Genomic DNA, 24,511 nt, shown 5'->3' on the forward strand with positions numbered 1-24,511 from the left:
TCTTTTCTACGGCCAGTAGTGGTTCCTGTACCCAAATGTTGTCACAGCTGCACAAAGTAACTCATTTGCACGAGTAATGCAAGGAGTTGGAAGTGGTCTTCAGAAGCACCACATCTCAAACGCCCACTCTCTTCTTGGGGTCATTTGTTAGTGTCTAGGATATGCCATATATAGCATATTATTGTTCAAAATTAGATAAGTTTTCGACTTGAGAAATGTCTTTCGTTTTCCTGTTTTATATAATTCTCCGATCCGTTTTCTGTTTTCCCATAAATAAAAAGGCCACTCATTCCAGTGTTTCTCTCTTGACGTGTCCTTCAGCTACTGTTTTACAATTTTTCCCAGCACCCATCAACTTGTTCTTCACTCATTTCCAATCTACATGTTTCACCAGTCTCGTCTGTGTTAAATCTGATTATTCCTCTGCTGACCCTGCAATGACATTTATATAAACTGCAGGCCAAAGATTGCAGGTATTCCTCCAAAACTGTTAAATTATTCAAGGGAGTGTGACAATAACTGGTCTCAATAAAAGTTAAATAGGCATGGTGATTCGAGACAAGCCAAGCCCTGTTTGACACAAACAAAGTATTGTCATCCACCAGAACGTATAAGTGACAAAACTGTTTAAATACAAACTTTATTGATGAAAAATGTGAAGATTTAAAACAACAAGTTAAACTGGTTGTAGGAAAAACACACTAACAGGAAAGTCTAAAAACATCTTAAACGTTTTAAAAACTTTAATCTATGGTCACTTTATAAGACACCATCATTTTAATCAGTTAAAACTTTGAAATATTTAATCAAAAATGATCATGAAACAAAATAAACACTTGTCAAACTGTAAATTGTTAAACTCCAGAAAATGTAAGAGATTAAAATATAGATATATGCAGGTGTGATAGGTTTACTCAACATTAGAACAAAGTTCATTAAAAATTGAGTAAAAAAAACCTGAAATAGTTGCAAGATAACATTGCAGATTATGCCCAAGACCATGTTTTACTGCAATGGAGTAAGGAACACACCGTTTACGAACATCAATTTAAAATTCTGATGCCGACCCATCCCATTTTAACTTTACATACTTGGCACACGATGTAAATGTGTAAATATTTTTAGTAAATTTTATATCACCACATGCCATCTGTGTTGTGCGCCCAACAGCAAACATCTTTCACTGCCCTATTACTTGTAATATCTTCCTCTCTATTCCCCTCCCATGTCCTTCATCCCATTCATAGCTTTTCTGTTGAACTTCGTTTACGGTCTTGGAGTCGGGGGGCCAGCAGGACTGATGATTCAGGAAGACGTGTCCATTTTCACAGCTTATGTAAAAAGAAAATGCATATACACGTTCATGTCAATACCTCCACTGCAATATTGATTGTACAGTCATGAGCAGTTGACAAAGGCAGTGGTAAGACAGAGATATATTCAATAGGCCTTGTGCAGATGCATTGCTGTATTTTGTAAATATCAGATGAACCACGAGACAATGTGTCCATGAGAAACGTGGTGTGTGTGGAAGTATTTTGTTATGACGTTTACTTGTGCAATTAATATCAGAATTACCAGTGACGTACGGTTGTGGTATGACAGTGAAGGTGAAACAAGTAGTTAATTTAGAAAGCAGAAAAAACTATGCGAGAAGATTTGTTTGACTTACCTTCTCACCGTACAACTAATAACATGTTAGATTTTGCTTTAAAAGCAAGAGTGGTAATGATATTTTTACATCCAGTAGCCGAGCGCGTGCGAGTTATTAACTGGAGAACATTACAAACGCATGTTAGCTCATGCAGAACAAACCGTACTGCATGCAGTGAAATCAAATCAAAGTACAAAATGTAATCACGCAAGTCATTTGAGCTCACTCATATGGTATCACATTTAAAACGCAAACATTGCGAGCCAATCTATGGAGACATCACCGGCAGGGAAATTTGTCAAAAACAGTTTACACAAAAGACCAATGCATTCTTATATATTTATTTACATTCAAAGCGAAGTGAAATATTTCACGATAAATAGTATGTTATAGTTACGCTTTCATGTAGTGAAACAAGTCGTTAATTACTATGGAGTTTATAATTGCATAAAGTTTACATGTTTTTTTACATTAACAATGGCACCTTCTGGATTTTCATTCATAAAGTCAGCATAATGATATTCTAACCTGTCCCAGTAGAAATTTGAATGGTTTAATTGGCTTCTAATTGGCCTCCAAAGCCACTGCAAGTCTTCCCACATGCAGCATCACCCTTAAATGAGCACCTGGTCTACATACCATTGCTCATAATTCAATAAATCCAGTATAATGTTATTCATCCACTAACCCCTTGTGTGCACGCGCTTGTTCAGCACATGTCCACTCAGCCACGTAATCAGCTAAAGGGAGAATAAATACTTGCACGATTCATTTCATTTTCAAAATAGGCAGTGCACAAATCACTTTGACCTGAAGTGCCGAATTTTCCAGCATTTTGTCACTCACTGGTGCAAATGTGGCCTCATTACCAGACTCCAGTAATGAACCTCAACACGAAGCAAAGTACCTTTGGAAAGTAATGATGCCCGATACCCTCACACTCATGATAACTTAACTTAGACATTTCTTTAAATCGAAATATATCAAGTGCATACATTTTTGTGCCAATGTGAAAACCACTGATGTGCACTAAAAGGATAAAGAGAAATGAAATACAGATAGCATTTTTTTTGGCTTACACTTGGCCAAGCTTCACTTCTACCTTGGGTACAAATGCCAAAATGTAACTTTAATGGATTACCATTTTTAGCCAGCTCGCTCTTTCTGGACTGCTCCACACACTTTTTGATCTCCAGTCCAATTGCTTTTGCCAGAGGTGGTGGCACTGCATTCCCAACCTGTACATCAGAGACACACCAGAATAACAAAAGACATGCTCAACACAATAATATATACAGGCCATACAAATATACATTTCGCTTTTAGCCCATTTGTACTGTGGAAGCAACTGCTCTAAGAGATCATCTATGGGCAGCAAGGTGGCAGAGTGTTAACACTTGCACCTCACAGCAAAGACGTGTCTGAGTTTGTATGTTCTCCCCCTGGTTCTGAATTGGTTTCTTATGGGTTCCCTGGTTTCTTACCAAAGCTAAAAAACCTACAATGTAACTGACCTGCTTTTTGTATTCAGTTTGTGGTCCTTCTCCCGCACCTCCGATTAACACGGTTGGTACGTTCGAAGTTCAACATACATACTGTATTGGCCAGTTTAACACGTAGCAGGCTTTCGCGACCAATATCATCCATAATACAGGTTTTTTTGGGTTAGATCGCGTAAATATATAAATGTGTCGTTAAACCCGCCACAACCCACAACATTGTAAATGTTGTGGCTTGGCTCTCCAACACACCGGTGTGCTGTACTAGTAACGGATTGGCATGTTCTGTTTACGTGACAAACCCTACTAATTGGCTGTGTTGGGTGGTGGCGGGTTTAACGACACATTTATATATTTATGCGATCTAACCCAAAAAAACCTGTATTATGGTATTGGCCAAATATCCAAATGCTGAAATATTAACTACATATTACTCGATTGATAAAACACAAAGCAAAATTGACCCCGACTGCAAATACATGGCAGGACCCACCTGAGACTCAGTAAGGCTTTACTGGGTAAACAAGTGTTAAATATACGACTCAAATTTACATTAAGTGGCCCATACCAGGACCACAACTGGCAGCTTCTCCTCACTGTTGTTGCAATGCCCCACCAGTTACGGAATAGCTGTCGAGTCAACCTAAGAAAGGACACCAATTTCCATTGATGGTCAAGGCTATTAATATAATTGGCAGTGGTATATAGTGGAGCCAGAATTCCCGCTCCGTGCAAACATATGCAAGAATAAATACACACAACAACAAAAAGGAAAATGTATTAACTTGTTTATATCCATTGCTCGGAAAAGATGAAAATCAAAATCTGGTTTTGGCAATACAGCACATAAAATTGACTTATTGGCAGCGTCGACTGACATTGTTTAAGTACACACATCAGAAGCACAGCTGGAGCTTTGGAATTGGTCACTAAAATATTAGTCGTGTAAATATCTGGTTTTCTATTAAGTTCTGCGCTTAAACTATAAATTACTTATATTCCTTCCTGCCTCAGCAGTCCGCCTGCTGTATTTTTTTACCTGAAGACGATTGCTTGTGTTGCGATCGAAACATCAAGATTTTTAAAATAATTTTTCTATCTACGTGACTTTACCGAAAGATCCAAAAAGTATAAATTACTGTTAGGTGTGCAACTGTGTAACTGTTAGTAATCTAACAAGATAAGATCAATAATGTTCTGTTGCTTATCAATCCCCATGTTATAAAGGTGATTTACACAAAGTAGAATTCTTATGCTATTTTAGCACATCAGCATGGTATAAATTAGTATTGTAGTGAAGTTTTGAAGGATACAAATTATTGCATGCTTTACCACATCATGATATTCCTTCTCATTTACAGGCAATTTGCTGCCAATAAATAAAGCTAAACTGACAAAATAGATTATTACATTCAAAATTCCTTCTTATTTAAGTCACAAGAACTGTACTCATAAACTACGACTGGCAGACAGAAAGAAGAATACATGGTTGCAGGTTAAAAACTAAATTTAAACTGTAAAAAAAAGTGTGCTTGGGCAAGACATACCGTCTTAAGGGATAATGGCCAGTGGTCAAGAATAGCACCAGTGGCAGCAAAGGAATGGAACTAGGTCAACAGGACATCCACCGTGGAAGATGTTTCAATAAAATCATATCGTGTGCAAGTGCTCAGTGGATTGTCACATCACAGATCCACGAGAGATGGCAGTGGGTTGAGGAAAACTTTATCCACCAGTGGATCGATCATGTTTGATAATAATAACAACTCTGACATGCACAAAAGTCCATTAAGCCAATGTGCTGCATGTTCATCTCGAGAAGAATGGCAGATGTGACGGCACCTGTCTGTGTTTGTCCAGGGTGTTTCCGAACAGGCGGTAGGTGTCGGGGAAGCCCTGTGAGCGCGCGCACTCCCGCACGCTCACCACCCTGTGCTGCTCGGGATGCAGCACGCGACCCTGAAATGGTAACACAGACACATGCACCAACGAGTAGAAACAAATGAAAAAAAATCACACGGGCAAAAAATGTCACGAACCTTCTCCTCCCCCGAGTCCTCCCATAGAGGAGGGTTACTCAAAAAACAGCCTGTAGGACATGAAAATGATGCAGCGCGTAGTGAAAACAGGGTGTAGTACGACTTATGTTAAACCCGGCTTTTAGTTGGCCACCGACATGCTCTGATTTTACACCAACGAACTCCGTTCTAGGCCACTGTCACGCGAGCACGGGCCCAGCAATATCTCCTAAGGGGAAACCCCCAAAAAGGCAACCTCTAAGGGGCAACCGCATCCATCGCATATCATGCTGCCTCATACTTGGAAAAAGTAAAGTGGCCTCATACCAGCACCGGAGCCCCATTCTCCGTGGCTTTTTGACACCAAATGCACAATCTCCACGTTGTCCTATCTCGTGAGGGTAATGCCTTAAATCTAGCCCCGTAATTATGGCACTTATTGGCATGCGTGGGCACATTCTGTTGAAAACAAAATTCCAGCACTAATACAGTACTTGCACACACAGCAAATAACTAACGAAAAACGCTGCGTTGCGCTAACTCATGGCAACAGCCGGTAATATTACCTGCGGGACGTTTTGAATGTCCAGCCTTGGTATAAAGATCTTAAGCTTTAGCTCCTCATAGACATCTAAATTCTAAATAGTAGCGAGAGCTAAACACTCTACATCCATAATGGTAGGTTTTTACCCTTTTAACTGGTACAAAACTGACACCTTTATTCAAGGCATCATGTTTGCAATGACCACAACACAAGTAGTCAATAAAGCAAACAAAAAGAAGCAACTCTGATAAGGATAATAATATGCACTGTCCTATTATCCTTATCAGAGTTGCTTCTTTTTGTTTGCTTTATTGACTACTTGTGTTGTGGTCATTGCAAACATGATGCCTTGAATAAAGGTGTCAGTTTTGTACCAGTTAAAAGGGTAAAAACCTACCATTATATTTTGCCACTGGTAAAAGAGATCTCATAGTGTAAACTCTACATCCAGCACAGCGCAAAACACTGAAGAAACGTGATGAGGTGGGGTTCCACTCATACAGGAAATTAATAGAATTAGTATTGAACCAGAGCGTACCGGCGACCAACGTACGAATAAACCGTAACCACAATCGTCAGGGTGCGAATGCACACTGAAAATGTGTTGCGAGAGAAATACAATTTAAGTACAAGTGCGGCACCATTGCTGAAGCCTACAGTGCGGGAAGGGGATGTTTGGCTGCACACCGATGCTTTTCCACCACTCCTGCTTGCTCTCATATAGGCCGCCACACAGCATACATCTCAGCTGTCAAGCGCAATGGGTAGTTATTGAAATCCCTGACATCATTAGGATGCCTCACCTGCTTGTGCACGAGCCAAGGGGTCAAAGTGGGTCGAATGTAACGTCAAGTTTTGCTCGTCCAGTGGACCCAATGTCCGTATCTTTTCCCATATTTTTGTTGGTGTTGGAAGTCAGCTGTGGCTGCCAAAATTCACCCTGATGGACAGGTTGGCATTGTGACTTTAAATTTATCCCACCTGCTAAATCTGACAAACTACTTTTCACCCTTTCCCAATTACATTTTGTTCATATCTTTGGTAATAAACATGTACTTGATGAAAACATTCATATTCTTAAATACTTGTTATTATATAAATATGCTGCAATAATTATTTGTGCGACTATGAAGGGGCTGAGAATAAGTTGTTTTGCTACATATGTTGAGTGCTTGTTGGTGATGGTAATGACTGATATGAGGCTAAATTGAAATTAGCAATAAAACCCATATCCTTGGTTCTTTCTGTAAAGTCACGTAGAAGGGCAATAATAAAAAAATAAAATTCCCACGACGTTTCGATTGCAACACAGGCAGTCATCATCGGGCGTGAAAACCACAGCAAGAATTTTTTTGTAAAAAGTAGCGTTTTTTTCTTGCTGTGGTTTTCACACCTGATGATGATTGCTTGTGTTGCAATCGAAACGTCGTGAGAATGTTATTGTTTAATTTTTATTATTTTATTATTTCTCTTCTACGTGACTTTACCGAAAGAACCAAGAATATGAATCCCTGCAGTCACGAAAGCTTTAAATCGAAATGAAACCCATGTTAAGGCAACCCAAGCCTAATTTTTTTCAGTTATGTTACATAGACACACCTCTCTCGGGCAGCTGAACCTTATTGTATTGCTTTGAGAAATGAGATAAAAAGCCAAACACAACTTGTTTAAAAACATTTTGTAAGTAATTCAAGTTGTATCATATTGCAGCAAGTTTTCAAGAAACAATTAAATAAAAAAAACAAATGTGTTCAACAAAAGTACGATTGAAATAATGCTGCCAATGGCAATTGAGGCAATAATTTAAGTTGCATTAAAAGCAACAACAAAATCAACAATATTGAGAAATTATCCAAAAGAATCAGACATGAAATACATTTCTGGCGGATACTGGGTGACAATGTTTCTTGGGCCGTGGAAATAATGTTGTTATACCTATTAAGCAGGAAGGCTGCTTTCCAATTTGGCTAACACCATTAATCACCTGTAGCACATCTCCTGTGCACACCGAGAAGCAGTTAACCTGCAACCACTCGATTACCCGCACATTTATTAAGCAAATTGGCAAGTCTAAAATGCCTCGACTTATAAAACCACGGCTTTATTAATTTATAGATTTACAAAGCTGATTTTTCCCTCATCACAAAACTCATTAAAATTAAGTTGTGTGAAAAAAGCAGTCTGCTATAAATCATTTTGTTTAGGAAGCTGGCATTTATGAACAAGCTATGTTCATTAAGCACAAGCTTAATACACAATATATTGTAGCTGTAAACGCAGGTAGTTTGATATGGTTACTTTAGTTATTCCTGGATTACAATTGTTGTGATACAACGTATTTAACTAGCATATCAAGCAGGCATGAATAAGACTTTTTTACAAATTTTAAGAAATGTAATTCTTCTATGGGATCACGCATCTAATGTTTATAATTTGGGACAAAGACTTTAAAAAGATGACTGCACTTTTGTGATTATTGCTTGTACATGACAAGAGCCTGATACCTACTCTTGACCAGTCTTAATATGCTCGGCTGTTCTTAGAAAATAAGATTCAGGAAATATTCTGGACAAGGTAATCACATGGATTTCATAACAAAGGTGTACATGTAAATGTAAACGTTTGTGTTTGCATATAGGTCAGTGTTTGGATTCACTGTGGAAAAAAACACCGTCAGTAAGTGCAGCACAGTGAATTGCCCTTTGCAAAGTTCAAGGACGATGCAACCCTTGGCTCTGCCACGTGTGGCTCAAGTTACCTGCTTTCCCATTGGCTCGGGGTTGGTGACGGTCGTGCTGAAAAAGCCATCCCACTCGAGCCGCCCATACAGACCAGCCCAGTGGTTGTGCCGATTTCCCGTGTGCGGCAGGCACCAGGGGATCAACGTGTTGAACTGCCGGTCCGCGGAGTCACACGGCTTGCCTGCAAGTGCGCGAAAGGGGGGGGGGGGGGGATTGGAGGGGATGATCACCACAAATGGTGGGGGAAAAAAAACTGTTTGAGAGTAATACAAACACATTCCTGCGGAGGGAGCTGGTAGGAACGTTGGGTTGCTCGGTCACTGGCCAGGGTCAACGCACGGCGTGGTGTATTCCGCAAATATGGCCGACTGAGGGCAGGCACAAGCCGGCGTGAGTAGGTTAAACGTTGAGTTTTATAAGGGCACCACGGGGTGACCAGCCCCTCCCCACCCAGCCCCACCCCTCCCACCCCCCACTCAGCCCCACCCTCCCCACCCAGCCCCTCCCCATCCAGCCCCTCCCTCCCCACCCCTCCCATTTTTGGATGCACGACGGACGGACACAGATTCCCCTGTGGGCTGGTGGAACCAGGTGGTTCCTACCAGTATATGGTACGTTAAAACTTAATACCACAAAACAATAAACTCTGTAAAGTCAACGATTTTCTTTTTCATTTGAATTTGAAGACATTAATTCACACGCTAACTGCTAATTCTGGTGATCCATTAAAGGAATGGACTGTCACACTTTAAGACCTGTCAGGAAAAACTGGGCCATCATACGTTTGTGTAGTCTGCATCATTTATTACTGATAAATTGTTAAAGCCATGATTTGGCACTCAATTCAAGGCATGCACCAAATTAAGCGAAGCCAAATATTTCATAGTACATTTCATACTGCATAACAAGTATTACAATATGCCCACTCACTTCATTCAATGAAATTCTTAACTCCTGCCCAAATCACCACTTAAATTAAGCTTATTATTATAATAGCTAAAGCGTGCTTTATTCTCCTCAAAAAAGGAGATGTATTACTTTACAGGTAAATGATGAATTATTTCCAACTTTATTTATTTCTGTGCAATTCACCCAATGGACCATAGTGGATAATCGTATTAAGCCTCACTTACGGGAAATGTTTATGATGCGAAGATGAGTGGAAAATTAGAATGCTTGAGTGACTGTTTTCAATTGCTCTTAGTGGCGGTCAATGAGAAAAATGGATCACAGTACATAAAATTATCGTCTCTCCAGAGAAAGAGGTATGCACAGCTCAAGATCATCAAACATTGGCAATGCGGTTCCCCGTTATTTTTCTTCATTAAACACTCCTGACAAGGTCATCTAGCCTCGCGTGCTTCTGTGCTATGTGCGTGTCCCTACACGACAACGCAAGAAAAGTGCTTAATATGCAGCAGTCAATTCTGGCACAAATGTGGAGAAAAGGCACAGTCTGCGGTGGCTTAATTGAGACCCATGTGGTTACTGGTATCGATCGCAAATAAATATTTACGCCCTTAAATGCTTAGTCAGGAGAATTTTAAACCAGTAGAAACCTTTCTAACAGCTTGGGATAAAACTATTAAATATACAAAAAGCACGAGTGGCAAAATGATACATCAAACATAGTAAGTTAATACCACTTTGTTGGAAGTCAAAAGTGTCTGTTCTGCAGAGGGACTCATCTGCACAAGAATCTAGAATTGCAACCACCTGCTTAGGAGAGCCAAATATATATGTGTATATATATTTAATTTGCAGGTGTTCTGGAAGCCCCACAGTGTGAAGTGCCAACTAGCTATAATAAGCCATTCTCGCTATTATCTGTAAGGAAGGGCTGTTGGTCAAAATGTTAGCCTACTAAATATATTCTCCATTATGAGGCTGTGATACCGATTGACGTGGTGAGTTTTTTTTACTTGTGCCTGTGATCCACTGCAAACGCAGTCACCTATTATTCTTGTTTTGTCAAATACTGATTTGTGCACCGAGACACTCTCTGGGCCAGATTCAGATCTTGAAATGATTTGAAACAGCTTTGATGTTTTTTCCCACTTTGTAAGGAATGTAATACATATTTTTTTATCAGAGTTTTTTTTGGGTTAGAGCGCGTAAACATAAATGTGTCGTTAAACCCGCCACCAACTGACATGGTCAATGAGTAAGGTTTGCCACATAAATAAAACGTGCCAATCTGTTGCTACTACAGCACACCAGTGTGTTGGAGAGTAAACCCACAATAATTACAATTTGAGCACGGCGTGTCGCTGGTGATTAACAACCAGCCTCATCAGGCGATAGCCAGAATTGTGAAAAAGTCTTCCTGTTTCGGTCTTAAATAGATTAAAGGTGATGTCATCACTGTGAGGCTATCAGGTGCGAATACCAGAGGGGGGGGGGGGTTAATGTAGTCATACAAGTTTGTTTTTCTCCCAAAAATAGAACGGTAAAGGCCATTTCACCAACGCGCCACCTCTCGACGTCGGCCGTACCCTCGGAGCAGGAGCAGACTCCGCGCAGCATCGCTGAGCCCTTGCCGTTCTTGCGGTCGTGGTGCGTGTAGCGCAGGATCTTGGAGGTGGTGCCGTCGGATAGTCGCACCTCGATATTGGGCAGGTCACGCCAGTCCGAGCCGGGCGCCAGCGGGATGTAACGCATGCGTGCCTCCACAAGTGGGCTCAGGTCCTGCAAAGTACCAAATGCGGAGTTTCGGTCAGCGATGTTTAAACCAAGGTATTTACTCGCCTAATTTTTTTCCCCCCCGAATTAATTGCGGCACTCGTTTCCATCGTTGATATTAAATATATAATAATGCAATTTATTTCTGCAGGAAAGCTTTGTTGAATCTCAAGGACTTCCAAAAGGGTCGGATGTTATAATGTTTGTCAAATTCATTTTTTAGCAATGCATTGCATTTGGGGGGAAACAAGTACCCAGAGAAAACCCAAGCAATAAAGGTCTGTGCAAACAGAATTACAAATAATGTTTTACTGTACCAGCTCACAGGGGGTTTGGGAGTAAACTGGCAAAGTTTTTTTGCCAAGGCATTCCCCTTACAACAATTGCCCTTCGCTGAGTTGGTTAGAGAGGACATAAATACAGGGCAACTCAGTATGGATAAAACGTATTGATTTCACTATTGACAAAGGTTTAATTTGTGTTGTTCTCCCTTCTATGCCTAGTACAGTGTTTTAAGAACAAATTTGAGGGTTCATCCATTGATAACAAGAACAAAAACCCAAAATAACATCACAACTGTACTCCACTGCCCATTAAACACTCCTGCACACCCGTGCTGCCGATCCACTGTTTTGGCTGTTATAAAGCGCCGCACGGTTTTCAACAACGTGCGTGGGAGACCTCCAGGGAACAGTGCTCCAGGCACGTGGCCCAGCACACGCACTCAGCCGCCAACGCCCACCCACATACCAGGGGCTGAATATCACCGTACCCCAGCGGATGCAGCGTTCTAACAGCACAGGCTGCACACCGTGTCAGACAACGCTCAGCAAAAGCCACGGGGGGGGGGGGGAGTGAGCCAAAGACTGGCTCGCTACACCCATCTGCAGAATGTAAACCTATTGAGCATTAACTAACACTGATGAAACCAATTTTGAAAGCACACTTTTTTTCTGAAACCGATGTCTTTATAAAGGTGTGTCATTGATGTCATCTTTCATGTTACCCCCCTTTCATGTTCATGGTGGAATGAAGCAAATCGAAAGCAAAAAAAAACCCAAGCACACTGCATCACGTAATCTGAAGTGTTTGTTAACATTCAATTATTCGTCAAGGAATGGCTGAAGGCAAGTGTGTGTGGTCAGTAACTGCAATGGTTGAGCGTGTTTTTAGGTCGCTTTGGCCAAGCTGTTATGTTCTATAAATATGGTTCCACAAAAAGGTTGGAGAGGGTAAGGAAGGAGAGGACTCGATCATCATCTAGTGTTCCCAGTTGTATCTCGCCAAGCAGATTGTGCAGGCTACAGGGTTGATGGTGCAGACTGACATAAGCATGCGGATCAATAAACACATTGGACAGCTCAAAACAATGGGGGGGGAATAGAAAAGCACCGTCAAATCCCACTATCCATGCAGATTTTGTTAGCTAGTGTTGTGGAATTGAACATTTGTTAAATGCACGAGGGACATTAATAACCAGACCACGTAGCGGAGCTGTATATAATTGCACCATTGCACTTGTTATTTTCTTTGTACCTTGCACCCTTGGTTTTGCATGCTTCATTTTTTTGTTGTCATGTTGGCCTTCAAAAAGGGAGACCGTCCTGCGAGACCAATCTATAGCATAATCATTTTACAAATGTGCTTGTGTCTTCAAGGCACCATACTACACAGTGCAAACTTCAACTAGGAGCCTCTCTCCATCCTAATGGCGAGCCATTGTTAAAAATGTTACTTAATATATGAACTGTTTTTATGCTTGAATAACATTGCCAATGTAGAGCCTTCATTTCTCTCACTGGGTTGCCACCTGTTTTAGAAAAGGTTAGGGCAGCAGACTGAGGACTGATTTACTGACAGTTGCTCTGCATATGCTGTCAAATCCAAAGCTCTCACTTGAGCAGCACATTGGATTTTACGTGTGCAAGCGAATTAAAATGCAAGTCAACAAAAACGTAGCAAGGTGGCTCAGAAGTCAGAGAAACAAGGCCAGCATGACTGAGATCCTGAGTTTGAATATGGGTAACATACATTTTTAGAAATGGTTCTGAGATCGATCATTAGGATTATTCCAGCTTTGAGAATACAACATTTAACTTTATAATAACAAGAAACTCACTTGGCTGGGTATAAAAGAGCATGCCTACATTGTGTAAATAAAGGGGCCTAATAAAATAACATTCTAAAAGTAGTTATGTGACATTCTAGCGGGCTATTCTCTGATACAAGGTGGTACACCACTAGAAGCTTGAATTCAGAAATGCCATTTCCTAGTCTCATGACATGACGTTGATACCACAACCAAAATATAATCGAAAGGGGGGGTAAATACATCAAGATCAATGTTTGTCAATGACAAACTGTGGGTACTGGCCTTGCAGATGTGGTCGCGCAGTATTGGCTGGTATTGCATGCCACGGATCTGCCGCTGGAACCAGGACTGTGGCTCGCTGTTGTAGGAGATCTCAAGCGCCGAGGCTCCGTTGCGAATCTCGGGAAGGTCCGACATGGTGTCCCGTACGGTGATTGTCCGGAACGGAGCAGAGGACACCCTGCATTCGGCAGCAGAACATATGCATGTGTCCATAAGCATGTGTCCATAAGCATGTGCTCAGCAGGACGTGGATTCACAAGCGCTATATATTTGTTTGTCGCATCCCTAGAACCCATTGCTTTTTTTGCCCGCCATACGAATTTTAATGGTGTCAAGCGAGTATTCGTATTATGACAACTAATGAGACTAATATTGTCTACAACAGCGGTAGTAAATGTTCACAATCCCCAACACAAAACCACGATGGGATTTCTGCAATTAGTCTCCAGAAACAGAACACAATGCCTAAAGGGATCATTTGGATGTAGAATTTCTAGCATTTTTTTAAAATAAGGAAATGCCAAAACATGGAATTGCCAAAGCATGCAATCTAGTGGCGATCCTGGGAATTGCCAATAATTATTAGGGTGTACAAATCTAATTTATTTAAACGGAGTTGCAGGATCCACTTACAGAATCACCACAAATAGTATTGGCCATTTTGGATGCTCCATTCAAATTAAGGGGATTCCAGTAGATTCCAAGAATTGGAACAAGACAGGACACTAACACTGCTATAATGGAGATATTAATATGGCACTCCAGGGTAAAAGAATAACGATCTCTGCAATGATTATCCATGGAAGAAAAATGGGATTCAAATTATATTCCTGCAAAAACAAAAAAACTCCCAGCACGAGTTCACACATATATCAATGCACTTTAAAATCGACTCAAAAAGTAATAATGGTTTGGTGCTTTAACTAGTCATTAGGTACAGGAAAGCTTGTTGTACCTGAGTAAATGTTACCCCCAAAAAATAATGAACATACATTCACAACCATTTTGGCTTACAATCACTAAAAAAATCAGCATTGATCCAGCCCTGCTACATTAATTTTCCTTGAAATTTAATTTTCCACTGCTGTGTGAAGCCCATTGAATGTTCAACCGCTGTGCAAAGCTTCTTGGTCTCCCACTGGGCTCCCAATGAGTAAAGCTTGACATGTGGCAAGGAAAGATGGCAGTGGTTTCTGGAGTGCAGCGAGCAAGGAGATATAAGGTCACATAGTTATTATTACATTTGTTTACCCAGGAAAGTCTCACCCGAGACTCAGGACTCTTTTTTTCTGGAGGGTCCTACCAAGTTTTCACAGTAAGGGGTGAAGATTGCTATGCATATTCCAATAGTTATCTGCAGGTACATAAAAACATTTGGACTAGCACGACATCGCACAATGGCCTACTCTTGCGAATTACGTCATGGGATCTCTTTAACATCCACTGTGAAGCGGAAAGTGAGTATTTGTGTGGTTAATACGCCCCGCCACATTAATCAGGGCAGCCACTGTGAACCTCTGCAACAAACAGCAAACACACTACGACTGCTGGACCATGTCAACGTCCAAGTTAGAAGGGCACAAAGTGGATTAAAAAGCATCGGTAAACTGTTCTTAACAAGATAATTATTACACAATCTTTCCTTCGCAGTATTATTCTGCATCGATTAATTTATGCATGGGTTTATCCAGGCAGTCCGATTTTCTCCCAAACACATGCCAAATCTGCTCATGAGCATAACTGTTCAAAGATCCCATTGTACAAAAAGTCTTCTGGAAAAGATGGCTGACACTCGGTGATGTTTTCCTGGGTAAAAGGCATTATTATTACTCTACAATTGATGCTCCACTGCATGCGAGCGTTGCGTACTTGGTGACGTTGCTAACGTATTTCTTGTCGCCGACCACGACGCTGAGCTGGCAGGCGCGCGGGGCGAACACATGCAGGGGCGCGGGGTAGAACGGCAGCTTCTCTCCTGGGGCGGCTGCGAGGATTATCGCCCTGCGCCGCGTCTGCGCCACACCGTACTGCCCAGCCTGTGGGCACATCACCAGCAATGCCTTAATGCTGCATCCACAGCAAAGGGAGGGCACACTCCCATCAACTGTACAGACCAATCTTGATTTGAAGCTTTCGTGACTGCAAGAATCCACTCTTTGGTTTTTTCGGTAAAGTCACGTAGGTAGAAAAATAAAATAAAAAATAATATATCACGACGTTTCGATCGCAACACAAGCGGTCGTCCTCAGGCGAAAAAAATAATCCAGCAGTGGAACTGCTGAACCAGGAACTACAGACCAGTGGATTGTTTTGTCCCAGACCAGGGGTCGGTAACCAAAATAACAAGTAGACATTTTTCCAATTCGGCAAAAAAAAAAAATCAAGAGCCGCAATGCACACGAATATGAAACGGTCCTTAATAAATAACGTCACGAAGTAGTCATTAAAGATCCACATGTGGCTCCAGAGCCACAAGTTGCCGACCTTTGTCCCAGACAGATTTCTACCCTCAAAGCTCTGGCTCAGCAGTCAAATATTACACTAGCACACATTCATCCAGTAAAATAATTTCCTCACTTTCCAAGTGACAAAACTTGGTTTTAACACATGGTGTTCTGTGTACTGGCACACTCATTTAACCATAATAATTTTCAGCCCTTTGTCAATTTACTGCTGGATAAAAGCCTCGCCATGCCATGCTGGCATTAAGGGGTTGTTTGACCACACTTTACCACGCTGGTCAGAGGTGGGTTGGTTGGCGAAGAGGAGAACAAGAAACGAGCACTACATTGAGTCCGCACATGTGCACATTCCTACCACATGTTATAAGGAGGGTGAAGTTGGCATCGAACGAAAAACACCCTGAATTTCGGTATCCCAGTAACTGTGAGGCTGTACAAATCCTACAAATAATATAATTACAACTGAGGAAAACAAAATGTACTCCTTTGAGCTGTTCTTTTACAGCAGCTGTAATCCTGTTTATAGGCATTCGTTTTCATTGCAACTTAGTTTCAGCGATCCCAAACACAACCATGTTATCTTTAATAACCTTTATATTGCGTTACACAAGTTTTTTTTACACAACTATTGGAAATATATGAAAGGAACTAAAAATAAAGGTTTTCCCAGGCATCACAGTGGTGACTCGATCACAGTGGTTCTTTATTTTAAAGGACAAGTTATACATCAAGTGAACAAATGTCACCACAACCGAGGGAACGCATCCCTCTGTTTTACTTCTCCATTCCTGTCTGGAGGTCAAAGTAAAATATGAGCACAGGAAAATGTATGTATGTATGTATGCAGAACTTATTTCGCACCGTACATAGCCAAACATGCTAATCAGATGTGCAGGGGAAGGACAACAAACTAAACACAAATAGCAGTTCTAAAAAAAAGAGTTTTCAATCAGAATTTAAAAGTATATAGCTGCAGTGGCTTCCTAACATTTGAAGGAAGAGCGTTCCATACAGCCACAAAAGCGCATCTGAAAGTGCGCAATGCAGTGACTGTCTTTTTGTTTGATGGCCGGCTAAAAAACACTGTGAGGACGGCTGGAATGTGACATAAAAGTGGGTGCCATTTAGAGCCATTGTTAACTTTGAATTTACAATCTGCATGGCCATATCAGCTATAATTGCACGGAGCTATTCTCTAATTTAACGATTCTGTCTTTGCTAAATATACAGTGTTGCGATCTTGATTTCAAGCTTTCGTGACTGCAGGAATCCATACTCTTTGGTTCTTTCGGTAAAGCGACCGTCTTCAGATGAGAGAGAAAGCTTTCTCTCTCTCTCTCACCTGAAGACGGTCGCTTGTGTTGCGATCAAAACGTCGTGATATATAAATGTTCTATCTACGTGACTTTACCGAAAGAACCAAAGAGTACAGTGTTGCTACTTTCAAATTAGCTTCAGAGCATTCTTTAATCACCTGAACTCCTAGCCTCTAAACATGGTATTAAATTAAACAGTCTACGCATGCATCGGTCTGTCACGCCATCGCTACTTTGTGTGAAAATCTATTTAAAGGATTCCGTCAAGACTCAATTCCGACAATTGAGCTACACCAAGATGACGGAGATTTGTAAGGAAGCAGGCAACGGTTTTGGCAAATGTTTCAGAAGCAAATTGATTCATGTAAGGATTTTAATGTTGATTGTTTTCACTGGGTAAGACCTCAAGAGACCAGGAAAGAGAGCATAATTTGCAAGAGTGACCAAAATGACAAAAGCTAAATAAATTTAGGTAGAGCAATGAAGCAAGTATTATCAAAGCACTCTTGATTGGTTTTATTCATATAGACCTTTTATAACCATATATGACCTGGATGACCGTTTATTCTTACAACCTGTAAGTCAGGTTTAATGATGCTGCCAATTGCGACACCACTAACGGAGTGCAAAAGCACATGCAAACCATTACTTAGTGGATGCTGCTGCTGCATATGAGTGAAGGAATCGGTAAAAGCATTCCACAAATAGAGCCGAGATAAAGGCAATTGCAGTTATGTGTCATTAATTCGTAAAGTAAAAATGTTCTTCTCACATTGATTACAGGTAATTCCTTCTTAACATCGGTACGAGAAAATGTAAAACTGTGTAAAATGTAAATGTGTTTTAGAAAAATGCTCCGCAAACTTGACCTGTGCATATTACCGTATTAGTAACAAATTACGTTAATCAGCAGTTTGTAATTTTAACACAGGGTTAGCTTTTTAAGACGTGCAAATAAACCATGTATTTCCTCTTCAAGATGTTTCACATCACGCGAAGCTTCACATGCTATGAAGTTGCTTAATTTTAGTTGGATACAGCCATGTTATTCAAATACATTGGAATTTGTATCCATTGCACAAGGTAATTTCATTCTAATTAAGTCGAACGGGGAAATTTTTACCTTGACAGAAAACGAAATTGGGACAATATAAGTCCATGAGGCTCAGAAAAGTGGGGAACAAAATACTTGTTTCAAAAAGTCTCCAAGGGAATAATATGCTGAGTTTGTATGCTCATTTGACAGCTCAAATGCTGCGTGTCAGCCAGATTTTGCTTTGATGCCATTAGTTTTCCTCATTTCACTTCACTATATTCACATTACCAGCTTCAACAAACACAGCTTATAAATATCATAACAAAGACACATCTTTGAATGTCCGTCAATCTTATTCAGTTTTAAATAGGATAATACATTATTCTGTTTATTAATGAGAAATATTTTATCGGTAAATGTGAAAATAATGAACACCTTTGGTCCGGAGGGTCTAAAACCTTCCCATCCTCGAACTCAAAAGAGTATAACAAAAAAGATGTGGCGTGTATTCACGTATTCTATATTTTTTCAGAAAAATGGCACATTGGCACAGATGGAATGAGTATGCAGAGGCAACTTTTTTTAACGATGCCACAAAGATAAAATATTAAGGGAACACATGTTGGCCATGGTGCACATGGACCAATGGCTCGCCACGTTCGTCTCACACCACCTGATAAAAATATAAACCCATCGTTTCAATGACTCTTGTAAAACGTCAGACTTATCTAAAAACTCAGATATTACCCTGGGGATGGACGGGAGCAGATCACCGCTTTATGAGACTATAATAGGTTGGATACGTTCACCAAGCGCATGTAAGTTATTCCTTCCTAAGTGTCCTTCCTTACGCTTTTGGTTCTTTCGGTAAAATCACGTAGGTATCAAATAAAATAAATCACGACGTTTCGGGCGCAACACAAGCGTCCGACATCCCACCTGATGAAATAACATTGATATATGAATAAAACACAAGTGTCCGTCATCCTACCTGATGACGGACGCTTGTGTTGCGCCCGAAACGTCGTGATTTATTTTATTTTATACCTACATGACTTTACCGAAACAACCAAAGAGTATAGATTCCTGCAGTCACGAAAGCAACAAATCAAGATTGTCCTTCCTTTTTAAATCCTTTATATTAAGTTCGCTTGCTTGCGTGCTTGCTTGCGACCGTGCAAATCTTTCGGTCGTTTTTTAACCCACTTCCCGTGATCCAATCGAGCTGACATTTTCCACACAAGACTCGTTGTGCCAGACAATTATTGTTCGTGAAAAAAAATTCCCAAAATTTTACACTTTTAGGCAAAAAAAAATTATTTTACATATATTCAAATAGAACTTATTCATGGCTTTGGCTGAACGTCAGAGTGTAAGAGCCCAGAGCGTAACCCCTCCACAGGCCGTGGCGGAGTAGCGCAGTTGGTAGCGCCCTCGCTTCCCATGCCAAAGGTCGCGGGATCGATCCCCGCGTCCTCCACAGGCGAATATATTTTTAAATCCTTTATATTAAGTTTGCTTGCTTAGGACCGTGCAAATCTTTCGCTCGTGTTTTAACCCACTTCCCGTGATCCAATCGAGCTGACATTTTCCACACAGACTCGTTGTGTGTGACGATTAATTTTCGTGAAAAAAAATCCAAAATTTTACACTGTTTAGGGAAAACAAATTAAATATTGAATTACCAATTGCTTAATGGTGGCAGACAATCATCTGACCCATAGGTGGCAGCCATCTCAAGCCAGAGGACGAGAGGACTCTAGCCGCCACGCATATAAAGGATTTATAGTGAAAAACTTTGTTTTTACGGGTTTACTTGTTATTTTTCCATTTCTCCCCCCATTTCCCGCTACCCCCCTCCCCCCACTCGGTGGGGCAGCGAGCCCAGGTCCCCCCCTTCTTTCAACTCAAGTGCACTGCGTTCAGGACTTATGTCTGCGTGGTTTCTGTACCCCCTCCCTACGTCGCGATTTATGCTCTGTACCGGGCTCCAATTGAAGTATAATAAAAACATATGAAAAAACTCAGAAATTGATCCGAGTTGGCAGTGGAGCAAAAGGGGTAAATAAATAAATAAAATATCGACACTCAGGCAATGTGTAATGATAAACGTGGAGTGCTGGTTCTTATAAAGACAGCAGAGGCTGCTGGCAAGGGAGTGTGGCAGGCAGACAAACCTGCATGACGCCAAACGTGCACTGATATCCCATGCGCACAAGGCAGCGCAGCGTGAGTTTCAGCACCATGGAGCGCTTGAAGGACACAAAGTTGCGCACATTCTCCAGCAGGAAGAAACGAGGACGGTAGTAGTCGCAGTAGCTGCGGACGCACACGGAGGGCAGCGTTAGCGCAGATTAAGACAGCTGCAGGCTCTGGATGGATTCGTAACGAAACACAGCAAGATAACTGCTAGTGCTACTGGGAATTGCTCAATGTCCAAAACCTTGTACGTGTGAATCTATGAGTGTATGTACGTGTGCTCGTTTCGCAAGCACATATTCATTAATAATGGCACCAGACATGCGAGGGGATGGTAGGTGTGGTGTGGCTAGCAACACCCCCCCGCTTCCTTAGTCTACCCTCTGAAACAGATATCCACATACCACACCAGGTGGGTCATTTTATGCAGTTGACCTTGACCAACTTGATGTACGTGCAATAAAATAACTTGCACCAATGGCCTTTACGGCTAAAGGTCTTTGTATATATGTTCAAGGCTGTGTGTTTCCCATGAATGCTTCAACAAGACCTCCTGTACACTGCAGTGTTTAAATAAATAACACCTCCTCGCGTTGCTATAAATTTCTCAGAATCATAAATTGTGGGAAAGTTCCAAAGTAAGGCAATTTTTATATTTGAAACTCGGCTCGATGATGCACCTGCTGGCAGCGAGCTTCTGTAGTATGTTTAATGCCATGGAGGTGCACACCGGCGCCAACTGAAATTCACTCCGAGAAAGAAATGTCAGCACTGGACCCCCCCCTGATGTTCAACATTTCAACACCTATACCACAAGTGAAATGGATAAAATTACATTGCCATGTGTAATCTCACCAAAAGCCACTTTTATTCATATATCAATGTTATTTAAATGCTAGGATGTTATAAAACTGTGTTTAGCAAAACAGTGTTTAGCCCAGCGTGTGCCTTATTTCAACTCGAAACATTTCCCTAAATAGTTTTTCATATGGTAGTCGCCAATTTGTATTCAACAGAAATCTTACATTTACACATCCAAACATTTCATCGCTTTAAATAAACTACGAGTGAAGTGAACCAACACTCCATAAATTACAGCCTGCACTCAAGTGACCAGCCCTGAGTTCAATGCGTCCAGGAGAGGAGAAGTAAATCTTCGTAGGGTATAACATTGCTTAGCCAGATTTCAAAAATATATTTTTATGCTGAATGATTAATGGTAACATGCAACATATAACATGGATGCAAAAAACAATTAACTGTAACCTACAAAGCAGACATACCTCTTGAATGCCATCATCTGTGAATGCTTACATTACTTCTTGTGCTCAAAATAGCAGTTTGGAAATATCAACTTGTTTTTCCAGTGGAATGTTTTGTTTGATATCGTTAAGAAAGCCTGGCAGGCTACTGTACGAGGCATATGTTTAAATCCACTGACCACACATGTTCATGGTCCAACTAGACAACCAAGAAGCAATTATATCCGTGACCTGGAAAACCTGCCAATTTTTTTTTCTTCAAATATTTTTTTCTATGTCAAGAAAAACCTTGAAATTGTAATGAGTATTTTAAAAATTTAAACACACTCCATGTATTCTCACACACCTTCAACCTATTTAATTCCACCAGCACAAAAACTGTGACTGAATTCGTGCTACAATCAAGCAGGCTGTGAAATTACGCCGTTAACAGCAAGGTTACACTACTTAAGTCCCAGAACTTTGCACAGCATGCAACCCATTTATATGATAAAGTAATTAAACGAATGGCTGCATTTAATTATTAAACCACACTATTAGTCCAAATGAAAAAAAAATTCAGTAATGCTGCGTTGGCAGTATTGCTATGAAGAAGGGCCATTCCCCCAAATATCACCACTTGTGCATTTTTTCCCTTTTTAAGGCAGTATTATTCAGCCTTTTGTAAATATAAATTGTAATATAAAGGAATACTATTTCTCAAAAATATGTATACAACGCTGTATAGCCATGTTATTGCATCCTTGTTACTCATTTTGGGATATGGCTACATGGTGCATTAATTTTAAATCAATTCCATGGCACACAGACACACAAGTAGAGCATTACATATGCAGGGCATGCAAAGTTGAAAAATACAATTGCCAAGACATGGCTCCCATCCAAAAAGCCAACATTTAACCATGAAGCTGATATTCACATGCAAAAACCCGCAGACGTGCTTAGAGCCAATGCCCTGCTCCCCCCATCTGTGCGTTCACCTGAGATAGGAAACGACGAGCGAGTTCTTGAACATGGAGTACGTGCGAGAGTTGAATCGGTTCATGCCACTGAAGCCCTGGCAGGGCGGCCCGCCACACAGGAGCTCAACGTCGCCCTTCTGCGGCAGCCGCTGGCCTAGCCCGTTGGTTTTCTCTCCTGACATGACCAGCTTTAGCAGAATGTTGCAGTCCTCCGTGAAAACCGTGCTGCCCGGGTTGTTGAGACGGAAGGCCTGCGCGGCTGGCTCCCACATCTCGATGGCCCACTTAGTCTCTGTGATGCCTACAGAAGATATTGCAGACACATTGGTGAGTTATATTACAACTGGCCCTGGCCCTTGCTTCCCGTTCACCAACTTGTGGCGACACATGGTCAAACAACCCCATGAAAAAAACTGCATGGAGGCCTTCATCCAGCTGTGGATAGATCATGGAAGTCAATGATGATGGAACTTTTCCCTTATATACTTTCCCTCTGCGTGGAGGTACTCTCAATATCTGCCCTTCCCTATAATTACGGTACACTGTGGATTTATGGATGGTCTAAATGCAGCTGAAAGATGTTGTGTACCTGCTTGGTGGAAGCCCTCCGAGAGGCCACCACAGCCCGAGAAGACGTCAAGACCCCGAAGCTTCCTCACCTTCTCCTCCGGCTCCTTTTCCACCGAGTGCTCTACACTCACCTTCCCCTTGCCTTTGCCTGGACGTGAAACGACAATGGAGATGTGTTACGAACCACTCACTGAAGAGACCGGGTGTCTCAGAAGCCATAGTTCTCAACTGGCACCGCTGAGGTTCTGGGTTTGAATCCAGGAAGCTGCTTATGATCAAACCGTGTCCCCGGAAGTATGAGTTGATGGTCTCAGCTCGGTCACCAATGAACGACTAATAAATCCATTACATTAAATGTAGTTTTGCAGTTAATTTGGTTGAATTCCAGTTCTTAGATTTAAATATATATCTTTGACTGTCATGCTGTCATGTGACAAACCGTATTCTCTTAGGCAGAGCAAATTAGATGTGCTGCTCTCTACTATGTGTGGGCCACAGGTCACTTGAAGGAATCTGAGGTAGCTTTGTTATATCCACTCTCATGTAATGATCTCTTCAAGCGATTCAAAATTATACCGTATCACATGACATGGCGCCGATAGCACAATTATAAGACAATATTGGGGCGGGGGAGGAGGGGGTGGCGGAATGATAAAATAAAACATTACTTTTCTTTTATCTTGCTGTAAGCCCAAAGGTAAGCACTTAAAAATTCTAAAAACAACTACAATTGACAACAAATGTCTTCCTTCCAATGTCAAGATTATTGTCCCACAGGTGCAAAATGGCATGTAGCAATTGCGAAAGCACAAACAATTATTTAACTATTTTCTAAATGTACTTTATCAAAGTGAGATCAAAGACCCCTTATGTAGGGGAGAACTGAAGATTATATGCTGAGCAAGCACTGACATTGTTATTTTTTCAACTCAAGAGTAATGTCGAAACATGGGCTCATGGCAGCAGCACACAACGGGTTACTCTTCCAAATGATTACGTGATGGAATCATTCACATCCACTTTGATATGAACATTATCAGGTGGCCATGGGAATCAAACCGCCAACAATGCACGCAAACCGACAGAGGGGAGTGCGCCAACTGCTTTGGCTCTTCAGCCACCCTCAAAAGCAATGAGCCTATGAATGTATTCTTTGAAGAGGAATTTATATTGGGGGGTGAATAAACTTTTT

At 41.2% G+C, this 24,511-nt stretch overlaps 1 protein-coding gene across 3 annotated transcripts in view; it reads right to left on the reverse strand.

The window, feature by feature from the left end:
• Window positions 1-640: 640 nt before the first annotated feature.
• Window positions 641-24,511, reverse strand: part of LOC144937913 (DNA (cytosine-5)-methyltransferase 1-like) — a 54,922-nt gene continuing 31,051 nt past the window's right edge. For 2 of the 3 annotated variants that reach the window (XM_078865515.1, XM_078865514.1), the window contains exons 25-33: window positions 23,339-23,467; window positions 22,768-23,050; window positions 20,504-20,645; window positions 15,382-15,548; window positions 13,513-13,690; window positions 10,952-11,144; window positions 8,474-8,637; window positions 4,996-5,112; window positions 1,338-2,892 (exon numbers count right to left, since the gene is read on the reverse strand). In XM_078865515.1, coding sequence (XP_078721641.1) covers window positions 2,638-2,892; window positions 4,996-5,112; window positions 8,474-8,637; window positions 10,952-11,144; window positions 13,513-13,690; window positions 15,382-15,548; window positions 20,504-20,645; window positions 22,768-23,050; window positions 23,339-23,467 — 1,628 coding nt within the window. In that variant the 3' untranslated portion in view covers window positions 1,338-2,637. The other variant, XM_078865516.1, reaches the window with a different exon arrangement.

Source organism: Lampetra fluviatilis, chromosome 20, assembly GCF_964198595.1.
Source record: "Lampetra fluviatilis chromosome 20, kcLamFluv1.1, whole genome shotgun sequence".
Lineage (NCBI taxonomy): Eukaryota > Metazoa > Chordata > Hyperoartia > Petromyzontiformes > Petromyzontidae > Lampetra > Lampetra fluviatilis.